This window comes from Stegostoma tigrinum, chromosome 4 (assembly GCF_030684315.1).
Source record: "Stegostoma tigrinum isolate sSteTig4 chromosome 4, sSteTig4.hap1, whole genome shotgun sequence".
Classification (NCBI taxonomy): domain Eukaryota; kingdom Metazoa; phylum Chordata; class Chondrichthyes; order Orectolobiformes; family Stegostomatidae; genus Stegostoma; species Stegostoma tigrinum.
In genome coordinates, this window is record NC_081357.1 from 81,896,150 (window position 1) to 81,910,211 (window position 14,062).

The window sequence follows — 14,062 nt, forward strand, 5'->3', positions numbered from 1 at the left end:
CTAGCCTGCACCACCTTCTCTGGCAGCTTATTCCATACACGCACCACCTGCTGCATGAAAAAGTTGCCCTCCAGGTCGCCTTTAAATCTTTCCTCTCTCACCTTAAACCTACGCCATCTAATTTTGGATTCCCCCACCCTGGGGATAAGATCTTGTCTATTTACCCTATTCATGCCTCTCATTATTTTATAAAACTCTAAAAGGTCACCCCTCAACCTGCCATGCTGCAGGGAAAATAGCCTTAATCTATTCAGCCTCTCCCTTTAGATCAAACTCTCCAGCCCTGGCAACATCCTTATAAATCTTTTCATAGAATCCCGACAGTGTAGAATCAGGCCATTCAGCCCAATAAGTCAACATTTGCTCTCTGAAGAGCATCCCATCCAGACCCAACCCCTATCCTATAACCTTGCATCTCCCATGGGTAATCCACATAACCCACACATTTCTGGACAGTATGAGCAATTTAGCATGGCCAATCCACCTAACCTGCACATCTTTGGATTGTGGGAAGAAGCTCACACAGACACAGGGATAAAGCGCAAACTCCACACAGATAGTGACCCAGGTCCCTTGTGCTGTAAGACAGCAGTGTTAACCTCTGAGACACCATGCCACCCTAAACATTTCCAAGTTTTGCAACATCCTTCCTATAGCTCAGAGACCAGGACCGCATGTAGTACTCCAAAAGTGGCCTAACCAATGGGGACAGTTCACAAAACTCAAGAATTTCCACTGAAAACCATAAGGTAGTAACGTTCAAGTAGGTCAGGCTAAATTAGGAAGATTTTCAATTCTTCCCACTCCTAAGATCAATCTTCTGAACAACAAAATTAAATGGGGCAGTAACATTTTGTGAATTTTTTGTTTATGTAATCGTATTACAGATGGAATACTCCTGGACTACCCTACTAGATAAGGAGAAGTTTATTTTTTCTGAAGACGGGTCCTGACTCGAAATGTTAACTTTCCTGCTCTCTGATGCTGCCGAGCCTGCTGTGTTCCTCCAGCTCCACACTTTGTCATCTCTGACTCCAGCATCTGCAGTTCTTACTATCTCTGATTTTATTTTCTTTCTGTTTGGGATGCAAGGATAAACAGCTATTATGTGTTAACCTATTACTGTTGGTGAAGGGGATGGTGAGGGGCAGCACAGTCTTGTGATTAAATCTCCTGGAATACATCCACCTACAGTTGGCAACCCTACCCACAGCGAATATCAGAGTCAAGTGGATTTATAGCCTGTTAGAACAAGCATGATTTCTGCAAAAGTCATAATGGATGAAGAAGAACATTGTATGGAAAGTGGCTACAATTGAATCTCACTGAGGCCCACTCACTGCTTCAAACAGCTTCTGGCCCGATAACTCAATCACCTTTCTGAAGTTAAGAGGTAAGGCAATTACCAAGAGTACTTGTGAGCTACTCAACCTCTGAATGTCACATTTTCATTCTGTCTTGAGCTGCTGCCCAGACAAACCAACCCTTTCCAGAAGGAGGTGAACTGATAATATATAGCAGAAACCTGATTAACGACTTGCCTCAGAAACATACTGCCTCGATCATCCTGGAGGACTTTGGATCAGTTGCACAGCTAACTCAGTGAGCCTAAAAATCAACATAGTACAGCTGTGAAGGTCTGGTAAATATGTTTGACAGAAGCTGGAAGAATTTCATTTCCATGTTTAGACAACTCTCAGGACAATAAGCAAAAATGTTTAAAAAGGAGTTTCAATTTCCCAATTTTTGTTTTGATTTTTAAAATTTAGTCATTGCAAATTTTATTACTGTCAACATATGAAAGGCTCTCCACAGGCACAACCACTGAATTGGAAGAAGTGTGAGCAATGAAAATGGGAAACTACTGAAATGGCAAACACTCATGGCAAAAGAAAGGTGAAACGTTAAATGGTTCACATCTGAGGACTGGTCTAAGCAGAAGGGCAGAAAACACTGTTACAGTGTGAACATAAATCCAAGAATCCTACAAGGTCACAACGAAAGAAACACCGAATCATCAGCACAGATGACAAGGATAATAAAGGGTTGGATATACCTGTCTTGTTCTGATGACTGTAAACTAGTATCTGGTCTCAAACAGTTGGTGCTAGCACTCCTAGCCCTGTCAAGAGAGTGCTGTATTTCACTAATGCCAGTACATGGCATCCCATGGTGGAAGAGAAAGAAGACAGAAAAGGAAAACAAAGAAGGAATATAATGTTAGATTGCAAATCATAAAGGCAATGCACTTTCAAAAACATGATACAGAGAACAGTCAATGATTTGAACCATTCAAAGATGCTGGAAAGTTGGCAGGATGGATTGAAAAACAAATTCATTCAAGAACAAAACTATGACACAGTTAAATGTCAAATATTTGAGAAATCTTTATGAATAAGATACACAGGAAGATAAATTCTTTCATTCTAAAAATCAGTTTAACGAAGTCATCATGTGTTTGGTGGAGTGAGAGTGTTGGTATGGTGATGTTGTGAATGATCAACGTGCTGAGGGGTTGTGTTTGTGACTGTGCAAGATGCAGCCCAAACACATTGTGACAATTTGATTTGGATGAGTTTTTAACATTGAAAAATAGTATAATCTTTAACTCCTGTGCCTATTTTGAGGGCTGTTATTGGGCTGCAGAACTTCTTGGAAGTTACACAATGTCTGCTGAGAGCGCAAAAGACTTTCCCAAGAATGCTTCCAGTCAGAGTTATTCAGCATGGAATCAATCAAACTCGATCATATTGACCACATCTCCTAAACTGATCTAGTCACATTTGCCAGGATTTGGCCCATATCCCTCTAAACACCTCCTATTCATATACCCATCCAGATGCCTCTTAAGTGTTGTAATTGCACCTGCCCCCACCACTTCCGCTGACAGCTCGTTCCATACGAGCTCCACCCTCTGTGTGAAAAAGTTATCTCTCAGGTCTCTTTTAAATCTGTCCCTTCTACCTTAAACCTATTTCCTCTAGTTTTGGACTCCCCCACTCTAGTAAAAAGACCTTGGCTATTCACCTGATCGATGCCCCTCATGATTTTATAAATCTCTATAAATTCAGTCCTCAGCTTCCAACTCTCCAGGTAAAAAAGCCCCAGTCTATTCAGCCTCTTTCTATAGCTCAAACCCTCCAATCTGGGCAACACCCTTATAAATCTTTTCTGAGCTCTCTGAAGTTTAGCATCTTTCCTCTATATTTTTCCGTTTATTATGATCAAGGTTGTGAAAAAAGTGGAGGCCTTTATTTCAGCTCAGCATCGCACTTGAGGTCTGTCTGTGGTGAATATTAGTAGGTGAACTGGCATGGAGGATGTAACGGGAAAGTGTGTTGTGGGGGAAATTGATCTCACATTAAGTTGATCAGAAGCTATAAAAGGCCATGGGAGTAGGCGAGGTGAAATGGTTGGCATGAGTTAATGTGATGGGTTATGGGCAATGGATGTGGGTGATGTGGGGGAGTAAGGGGTGACCAATAAGAGGCCTAATATTTTAACATCTAGGACAAACTCCCTCAGCCCTCAGCAGCCCCTGCGATTGCTCTGGTCTGCATCAGGCACAGGAAACTGCACTTCTCACCCACACTGACTGATGAAGACTAGCTTAACAGAGCTTCTCTCTGAGGCAAGTTCGGCAAGCTGGGAAATTTGTGGATTCACACTCCCCACCTCAGCGATGAAAATACAACACCTTAGCACTGTTTCTTTTTCTGCAGGTGTTAGCTGACCCAATGAGTATTTCCAGCATTCCGTGCTTGAGTGTCTTACTCAACAGACACAGGGCAATGAGAAATCTCAATCTCTGGATGGTTTTACTCGATCTCCAAGCAATATACAAAAATCAGTTGCAGAATCTGACCATCAGAGATGAGCTAAACCAACTGAGAACTTTTTTTTTAATTGGTAAGGAGGAGGAAGAAAAATAATAATGAGCTGAAGTACAGAATCTCTAGAAATTAATGGACAGGTACAGAAAATAATTTGAAACTTCAGTCGACTGTTTAGTCTTCATCTTATAGAGAGTGGAATACAAAAAAATTTGGAGAGTATGCAACACTAGTGTAAAGCTCTGATTTAACTGGAGTACTGTGTGCATGATTGGGTACTGCATCGCAGGAGGATTTTGGTCTTTGCGTGGGCACAACACAGATTCATCAAATGGGTTAAATAACCGTGACGCTTTGCAAAAACTAGACTTGTGTTTATTTGAGTACAGATGACTGGGGAGTAAATATAACTGAGTTCCTTTGAAGGAAATATGAGGGTGGATAGAGAAACTACTCCCTTTGATCAGACAAAGGTCAGAAATGTAAAATTAGAACTACATGCTTCAAGGATGATGTCAGGAATCACTAATTCACAACATGGGTGCGCAAACAAAAGCAGAAATTGCTGGAAAATCTCAGCAAGTCTGACAGCATCTGTGGAAAAAAAGCTGAGTTAACATTTCAGTCCAGTAATGCACATACCTGCATTTGGCTTATATCCTTTAATAACTTTGCTTAACAAAAATGTAACTGTCACAAATTTAAAATGAACAACTGACTCTGTATCCACTGCCATTTGTGGCAGAGAGTTCAAACCTCTACCATTGTTTTTGCACAGAAGTGCATCCTAACATCTCTCCTGAATGGTCTGGCCCGAATGACTACTCCTCATAGTTCTGGAATCTTGAGCCAGTGGAGATAGTTTATTTTTATTTAACCTGTCTTTCCCTGTTAATACAGAGTCATACATCATGGAAACAGACCCTTTGGTTCAACTCATCCATGCCAACCACGTTTCCCAAACTAAACTAGACCCATTTGCATCCACTTGCCCATGCCTCTTTAAGTCTTTCCTATTTATACACTTGTTCCAGTTTATCCAGCCTCTCCTCATAACTCAAACCCTCCAGTTATGGTAACATCCCTGCAAATCTTTACTGCATCTCCTCCAATTTAATAATATCCAGAACTGTACACAGTACTCCAAAAGTGGCCTCACCAATGTCCTGTACAATCATTATTATCTTGAAAACTTTAATCAGGTCACCTTCAAAACTGGAGAGAAAGCAGGTTGAATTTGTATAATTTCTCCTCATAATGTAACCCTGAAGTATAGTTTCATTCATGGGAATCTCTGTTGTACCCACTCCAAGGCTAACATGCACTTCCTAAGGTGTGGTGCCCGGATCTGCTCACCGTATTCCAAGTAGGGTCTAACCAGGGTTTTGTGACCCTTCTTCAGAAATGGGGGAGGGGAGGGGGATTCTGAAATAAATAGGGAGAAAGTTGGAGGCGGATAGAAGATGGATAATCAGAAAAAAGAAGAAGGGTGTAGACCCTAAACGTCAGCTTTCCTGCTCCTCTGATGCTGCTTGGCCTATTGTGTTCATCCAGCTCTACACCTTGTTATCTCAGATTCTCCAGCATCAGCAGCTCCTACTATCTCCGACTCTGTCGACATATGATTCTCGCACTACCTTTCAGAAGCTGCTATTCTGCCTAGCAATAGCCCTGACTAGCAATGCCACTCCCCCGCTGCTTTTACCACCTTCCCTATTTCTTTTAAAGCATCTAAATCCTGGAACTTTCAACAACCATTCCTGTACCTGATTTACCCAAGTTTCTGTAATGGCCACAGCATCGTAGCTCCAAGTACTGACCCACGCTATAAGTTCATCCACGTTATTTCTGATACTTCTAGCATTTAAGTATATACACTTCTGACCATCCCTGTGTCCACAATTTCACTCCATCGACCGCATTTCTTTATTACCAACCTCAGTCCCTGTTGTATCTGTTGGAAGGCTGAATACCTCATCTTCTGAATTACAAATCTGGTTCTCCAACCATCGTGGTTATTTAATTTAAACCATCCTGTATAGCTCGAGCAAACCTTTTTATCATACATTGCCCGTCCTTGTTCCCAAAAGCATCATTTCACTCAAATTTCAACTGTCAATTATTTTACCAGTCTGTCAACCTCTCAGCAACTCTGCTATCATTTACCTCATTGATTTTTTAAAATTTCTCACCTTTGAACGATCACAAAAACCTACATCATATCCTATGCATCCAAAGAATCCGTGACAGTTTGAAAGTAGGCCATTTGGCCCATCCAGTCACACCAGCCTTGCAGACGGACCCACCAATCCCAACCCTAACCCTGGAACCCTGCATTTTCCATAGTTAACCCACCTAGTATGTCCCTGAGCACAATGGGTAATTTAGCGTGGCCAATCCACCTTACCAGCACATCTTTAGACTGTGGGGGGAAACTGGAGCACCCAAAGAAAACCCACACAGACACAGGGAGAACAAGCAAACTTCACACATATGGTTGCCCAAGGGTGATATCAAACCTCAGTTCTTGGTGCTGTGAAGCAACAGTGCTAACTAGTGAGCCACCGTGCTACTTATCCATAGATGACATCTGGGAAACACTGGTATGAAAACATGCATTGAGTGATAACTCTGTCTGTTCCTTGATCAGATCTCTGACATGCTATCATTATCACTTTAATTACATGGGCTTCAAATTTATCAAACTAGTCTATTATGCGGCATTGTATCAAATGCACTTTGAATGACTCTACATACAGTGTCTACCATAGCACTCTCTTCACCCTCTTCACCCTTTTTTTAATTACTTTATCAAAGATCTCAGGGAAAATTGTAGACAGGATTCCATTCCAACAAATCCATGCTTGATTTAATTTATCAACCCACATGTTTTTTGGAAGACAATTCTCTTTTTCCTCTTGGATTATCCCTGCCAGCACCCTCAGCAAATTTCTTTCACCTTCTCTTGGATGTAGTGTAGGATTCTAATCTTCTATTTATTTCGCAGAACTCCAAGGTTCTTATGGACACAGCACTGCTATTTTTACTCATCTCATCCTGCAACAGTACATCTCGGGATACATCCCAAGTACATTCATAAACTTCCCACTTTGAACACTGCCAACATTTTGCATTCTTCCTCTTTATTTGTTATTATCCTATCAAATTGGTTGGGTGGTTAACAGTGAGGTTGAGTATCTTGTACTACAAGAAAATAAAAACCTGATGGTCAAATGGGCAGATAAGTGGCAGGTGGAATTTAACCCTGAAAATGGGAGGTGATACACTTTGGAAGGATTAATTTGACAGGTAAGTATTTAATGAATGGCATAGAGTGATAAAATCATACTCAGCATGGAAACAGACTTTCCAGTTCAACCAGTTGACCATATTCCCATGGGTGGCACGGTGGCTCAGTGGTTAGCATTAGAACATAGAACATAGAACAGTACAGCACAGAACAGGCCCTTCAGCCCACAATGTTGTGCCGACCATTGATCCTCATGTATGCACCCTCAAATTTCTGTGACCATATACATGTCCAGCAGTCTCTTAAATGACCCCAATGACCTTGCTTCCACAACTGCTGCTGGCAACGCATTCCATGTTCTCACAACTCTCTGCGTAAAGAACCTGCCTCTGACATCCCCTCTATACTTTCCACCAACCAGCTTAAAACTATGACCCCTCGTGCTAGCCATTTCTGCCCTGGGAAATAGTCTCTGGCTATCAACTCTATCTATGCCTCTCATTATCTTGTATACCTCAATTAGGTCCCCTCTCCTCCTCCTTTTCTCCAATGAAAAGAGACCGAGCTCAGTCAACCTCTCTTCATAAGATAAGCCCTCCAGTCCAGGCAGCATCCTGGTAAACCTCCTCTGAACCCTCTCCAAAGCATCCACATCTTTCCTATAATAGGGCGCCCAGAATTGCCGCAACCTACCAGGGACCTGGGTTTAATTCATGCTTTGGGTGACTATTTGTATCGAGTTTGCACATTCTCCCCTCTGGGTGCTCCAATTTCTTCCTACAATCCAAAGTTGTTCAGGTTAGCTGGACAGGTCATGCCACATTGCCCATAGTGTCCCGTGATGTGTAGATTAGCTGTTGGAAATGCAGGGTTACAGGGGTAGGGTTTAGTGAAAAAAAGTCCCAGTCTATTTTTTATATTTCAAATGCTCCATTTACGGCAACATCCTGGTAAATCCTTTCTGAACCCTCCCCAAGTGAATAATTTTCTTCCTATTACAGGATGACCAGAGCTGCACAGAGTACTTCAGAAGACGGCCCAGCAACATCCTGTAGAACCTCAACACAAAATTCCACCTCTTATACTCAAAGGTTTAAGCAATGAAGGCAAGCCTATTAAATGCCTTCTTACCCACCCTGTCCACCTGTGACATGAATTTCAAAGAATTATGTATCTGAATCCCGAGTTCCTTCTATTCTACAACACTACTGATGACCTTACCATTACTTGTACAAGTCCAGCCCTTGTTTCTATTATAAAACATAGGACATAGAACATTACAGCACAGTACAGGCCCTTCAGCCCTTGATGTTGTGCCGACCTGTCATACTGATCTGAAGCCCATCTAACCTACACTATTCCATGTACGTCCATATGCTTATCCAATGACGACTTAAATGTACCTAAAGTTGGCGAATCTACTACCATTGTAGGCAAAGCGTTCCATATCCTTACTACTGTCTGAGTAAAGAAACTACCTCTGACATCTGTCCTATATCTTTACACCCCTCAATTTAAAGCTATGCCCCCTCGTGCTCACCGTCACCATCCTAGGAAAAAGGCTCTCCCTATCCACCCTATCTAACCCTCTGATTATTTTATATGTCTCAATTAAGTCACCTCTCAACTTTCTTCTCTCTAATGAAAACAGCCTCAAGTCCCCCAGCCTTTCCTCGTAAGACCCTCCCTCCATACCAGGCAACATCCTAGTAAATCTCCTCTGTACCCTTTCCAAAGCTTCCACATCCTTCTTATAATGCAGTGACCAGAACTGTACACAATACTCCAAGTGTGGCCGCACCAGAGTTTTGTACAGCTGCAGCATAACCTCATGGTTCTGGAACTTGATCCCTCTATTAGTAAAAGCTAAAACACTGTATGCCTTCTTAACAGCCCTGTCAACCTGGGTGGCAACTTTCAAGGATCTGTGTACATGGACACCGAGATCTCTCTGCTCATCTACACTACCAAGAATCTGACCATTAACCCAGTACTTTGCATTCCGGTTACTCCTACTAAAGTGCATCACCTCACACTTGTCCGCATTAAACTCCATTTACCACTTCTCAGCCCAACTCTGCAGCTTATCTATGTCTCTCTGTAACCTTCAACATCCTTCGTCACTATCCACAACTCCACCGACCTTAGTGTCATCTGCAAATTTACTGACCCATCCTTCTACGCCCTCATCCAGGGCATTTATAAAAATGACAAACAGCAGTAGACCCAACACCGGCCCTTGCGGTACACCACGAGCAACTGGTCTCCAGGATGAACATTTCCGATCAACCACCACCCTCTGTCTTCTTTCAGCAAGCCAATTTCTGATCCAAACTGCTATATCTCGCACAATCCCATTCCTCCGCATTTTGTACAATAGCCTACTGTGGGGAACCTTATCGAATGCCTTGCTAAAATCCATACATACCACATCAACTGGTTTACTCTCATCTACCTGTTTGGTCACCTTCTCAAAGAACTCAATAAGGTTTGTATGGCTAAGAGTTAAGGTATAAGACAGCAATCCATATGATACAAGTGCCATAGGTGCCATTGTGGACCACTGTTTTTGGTGTTAGCACCTGTCTCCAAGATACTGTAATGGTTGTTTCAGCAATAATTGGAGATTAAAAGCAAAATCTCCTGACTTTGTATCAAAACACCCATTAGAAGAAAATGCATTCTGAAACAATAAACCAACAATCCCTAAATGAATCATAGCACAATGCTCCAGTTATTACAATTGTAGCTTTGTGGATTGGCCAGGATCTTCCTTGATGTTCAGAAAATGTCCTTCACAGGCCAGTGAAGTGACCAAGCAGGTTAGATTACCTTTCTATGTGAATATGGAAATCCATTCTGACTGGATTTTGAGGTTTCTTGTTTAATGGAGGAGACAGACTAATTCTTAACTAGTTATTATTGAAGTGTTATGAAGCGCAGACAGGAAAACTGAGTTGAGGCTAATATGAGATCAGCCACGATCATATCAAATGGATGAGCAGGCCTGAGGGGCTGAATTGCCTACTCTTGCTCCTAATTCTTATGTTGTTGATGCTTAGGAGCTTACAGAGGGGTCACAAACTCCACTCTGCCAGGTCAGATCCAAAAGGAAGAATGACAGTCAAAGGTCAGTGCTCAGAAAGGCTCAGTTGAAGATTGTGGCAGTTTTGTTACACGGCAGGGTCTAGAAATGTTCTTCCTTTCTGCAGATTGTCAGCTTGAATGGGAATTACTCTGGTAGAATACTTTCAAAGCAGAACAGGTCAGAGAAAAGAGACTACTTACTCAATAAAAATACTTGGAGGCAAATAAAATATTTGAGAGTTAGGCATAAACACAGTTTTCAGTATTAATTTTGTATTAAGAAAATTACCACCAACAATGAACTAATTGTAAGAGGACATTGTTTGCTGTAGTGTGTTTATATCACAGCAAACTTTTAAACAAGGGTTACTTGAATACATCTAATCTTACAAGGAGTTAAATATGAAGGGATGTCAGAAATGTAATCATAAGCACATGTTGTGATGAGCAATGGATCATCAAGCTCACATGTTTTAGCAGATTCAACTTGTATATTAGCAGCATTGTCAGGAGCTGTGCAGCATAGCAAATACAGACCCTCGAAAATGAATATTGCTCAATATTATTCACTGTGAAGATGAAAGACAAAATAGTACAAATGTAAATCGTAGCTTTTTTAAACAACACAACAAGATGTCTATCATTGAACTGTATAAATTTACAACTGAAAACCATTATTACAAGAAGAACGCTAAAACAATGTTTAAAAACAAAGCTCATTCTCAGAATACATTCACTTACTATTTACCTGGCAGTATGCAGGCACTCTGCACTCCTTCCTCGTTTTGCTCTGGGCAGCATAAGGAGCTCACTGCACAGGCATGATGAATGGGGAGCAATGCGGTGAGGAGAAAAAAAATGGGGCAATGAAAAAGAAAGTGAGATCTAATGAAGATGCCACTGATAGTGAGCAAATCATTTTATGTTTCCATGATATAAGCACTTAACGTCTGTAAACAGTATTTAATAAGGCTGTAAAGAAAATGTACTTAAATTAAACTGAACATTAATTTATAGAATAATCATAGAATTATCATGGCTATTCTTCACTTAGTCCCATAACATATTTTAAATGCTCAGCTGCAGCCATTCCATTCCCCATGAAAAAGAATCAAATGGCCTGGTACTATCAGAACTCTTCATCCCAGGTCAGATAGAAAAGAGCAAACTAAAAGGATATCCTGTTCCATATTTGCATATCCACTCAGTTCAGAATTGTTCCAATTAACTTATTTGCTAAAAGAGTTTTTTTTAAGATACACAAAAATCACTGGCATAGTGCAGCACTGTAAATATGGGAACAGCAGGCAATCTGCACTGATGGAACTTCATCTACAGGATGATATTCACACCAGCCTATCCTCCCATCATGAGCAAAATACAGGTATCCCACTGGGACAACAGATCAGCTACTGCACTGTTCTGTTGAGATGGTGGGCTCTATCATAATTACAAATTACTGGTAATAATACATAGTAAAAATACCAAATATATAATAAAAAAGAATGACCTAATACTAAACTTGGCTCGATTCTTTAAGAAAGGTTTATAAAATCATGAAGAACATAGATAAAGTGAATAGCAAGGGTCTTTTCTCTACAGTGGGGAATTCAAAACTAGGAGCCATATTTTTAAGGTAAAAAGGTCCTGGGGCAACCTTTTTACATAGAGTGATTCGTGTGTGGAATGAATTGCCAGAGGAAGTGGTGGATGCAGGTACAGTTACAATATTTAAAAGACATTTGGATAAGTACGTTAATAGGAAAGGTTTGCAGGGATCTGGGCCAAATGCAGGCAGGTGGGACTAGTTTACTTTTGGAACACGGTTGGTGTGGACTAGTTGGACCAAAGAGTCTGTTTCTATACTGTATGACTCTACGACTGTAAGTATTTAAATGATGTAGCTTGAAGTGATCTTAAATTGATCAGATAACTTAAGTTATCAATGATAAAGCTTAGCTATAAATTGTAACTCAATCTTCAAAATATTTTATAATTTTGTTTGAAACAAAACTTGGTAAAAACTACATTTTCATAAATCTGTCATGTCCAGTCGATAAACCACATCTCTTTGGACAGTATCATGAGTTTCTGTCACTTTGCTTGGTTAAGAAGCTGAAATTTTGTGTTACTAACACTAGCACATTGGCCATCAAGCTTAATGAGCAAGGCTAAAAGCAAACTTCTCCACAAGGAAAATTTCGTTGTATCTATCATCACTCTGCTTCATCTATCGTACTTGTTAAGAATGTGTAAAACTGTTCTCTTACTAGCTTTACATTAATGTGCAAATGTGTAATGGGTAAATACACTCGTAGAAAAGCTCACCATGTGACAAATTTAAATACTGTAATCTTGTCTCTTCACCAATACCCATACAACCTAAACAGGAAATCCCAATGTTTTTATACAATGTTCTCACACTGGCATAAACTGTTGTCTATTGACTCTAATACTGTGCATTGTAACACTTACCAGAATACACACGTGCAAAGCCCCAGTAGGAGGCCATTCAGCCCACCATGGCTGTGCTGACTCTTTGAAAGAGCTATTCAGTTTGTATCATTCTCCTGTAACAAGGTGTAGAGCTGGATGAACATAGCAGGCCAAGCAGCATCGGAGGAGCAGGAAGGCTGACGTTTTGGGCCTAGACCCTTCTTCAGAAAAGGCTCGAAACGTCAGCCTTGCTGCTCCTCTAATGATGCTTGGCCTGCTGTGTTCATCCAGCTCCACATCTTGTTATCTCAAATTCTCCAGCATCTGCACTTCCTACTATCTCTGTATCATTCTCCTGTTCCTTTCTCTGTTTCCATGAAATTACTTACCATTTCAATTATAATCCAATTCATTTTTTAAAGTTATTATTAAACTTGCTTCAGGTAGTTGATTCTACGTCATAACAATCAAATGAATTTTCCTCATACACATCCCTTCATAATACAATCAACTGATCATAAAATTACATCAGAAGTGAGGAAAGGCAAATAAATCCAAATAGAATTTCCAGAGCCCATACATTACACATTAAATTCCAATCTGATCTATTGAACAACAGTGTCAACTTTAATAAGTTTGTGTCACTCACTTTGCTTTAACCATGAGGGCTGGGGATCAGTTTGCTCGTTAGCTGGATAGTTGATTTGTGAAAGAGAGTTACACCAACTGCACAGTTTCAATTCCCGCACCCAGTGAGATTACCTGTCTTCTCAACATCACCCCTCACTTGAGGCTTGGTGAGCCTCAAGTTAAATCACCATATCATCTCTTTCTACCCAATGCCCTATATGCAGCCCTATATAACTCTGGGACTATGGCAAGTTCACTTTCCTTTTATCTTCTCAGGTACTGTCAGGTTCATATTTCTACTTCTGGAATTTTAACAAACAAGATAACATGACTTTGTAGCTGCATTTCATAACTTTCACTATGTCAGCCACATGATGTTCTGAAAATTTCCTTTATTTTCTAAATCTGTCCTTTCAGTTTGACATAGGTTTCTCAAGGTTGTCCACTATGATGGCAGGTGTCAATGAAATGCTATAAAATAAACTTCATTCCTGTCTATGCCATATAACAATTACCCTGGGTGAATCTCTGAGACCTGTACTTACATAGAAGATTAGCCACAGTTTGGTGCAGTCAATGGTAAATATTCACATTTCTGCAAGAACTCTCTGAAGCGGAGACTATTTTTGCCCCATCAACATAATTTGGGGATATTTTTCCATATTCTGAACAGTTTGTGCACCTTGAACCATCCAGCCTGTGCCAGCTCTATGAAAGAGTTATCCAATGCATTCTTTTCTATTATTCCGAACATTGATATTCTTTGAGTGCAAGTCCAATGGCTTTTAGAACGTTCTCATGGGTTCTGTTTTCATGAATGCAGAGA

At 40.6% G+C, this 14,062-nt stretch overlaps 1 protein-coding gene across 4 annotated transcripts in view; it reads right to left on the minus strand.

Annotated features, from left to right (window-relative positions):
* The window catches only part of LOC125452394 (regulating synaptic membrane exocytosis protein 1-like), a 596,477-nt gene that overhangs the window by 202,620 nt on the left and 379,795 nt on the right, over positions 1 to 14,062 (minus strand). For all 4 annotated transcript variants that reach the window (XM_059645492.1, XM_059645491.1, XM_059645490.1 and 1 more), the window contains 2 exons: positions 10,919 to 10,981; positions 2,057 to 2,146 (listed from right to left, as the gene is read on the minus strand). In XM_059645492.1, the coding sequence (XP_059501475.1) occupies positions 2,057 to 2,146; positions 10,919 to 10,981 (153 nt within the window). The remainder of the gene's footprint in view (positions 1 to 2,056; positions 2,147 to 10,918; positions 10,982 to 14,062) is intronic.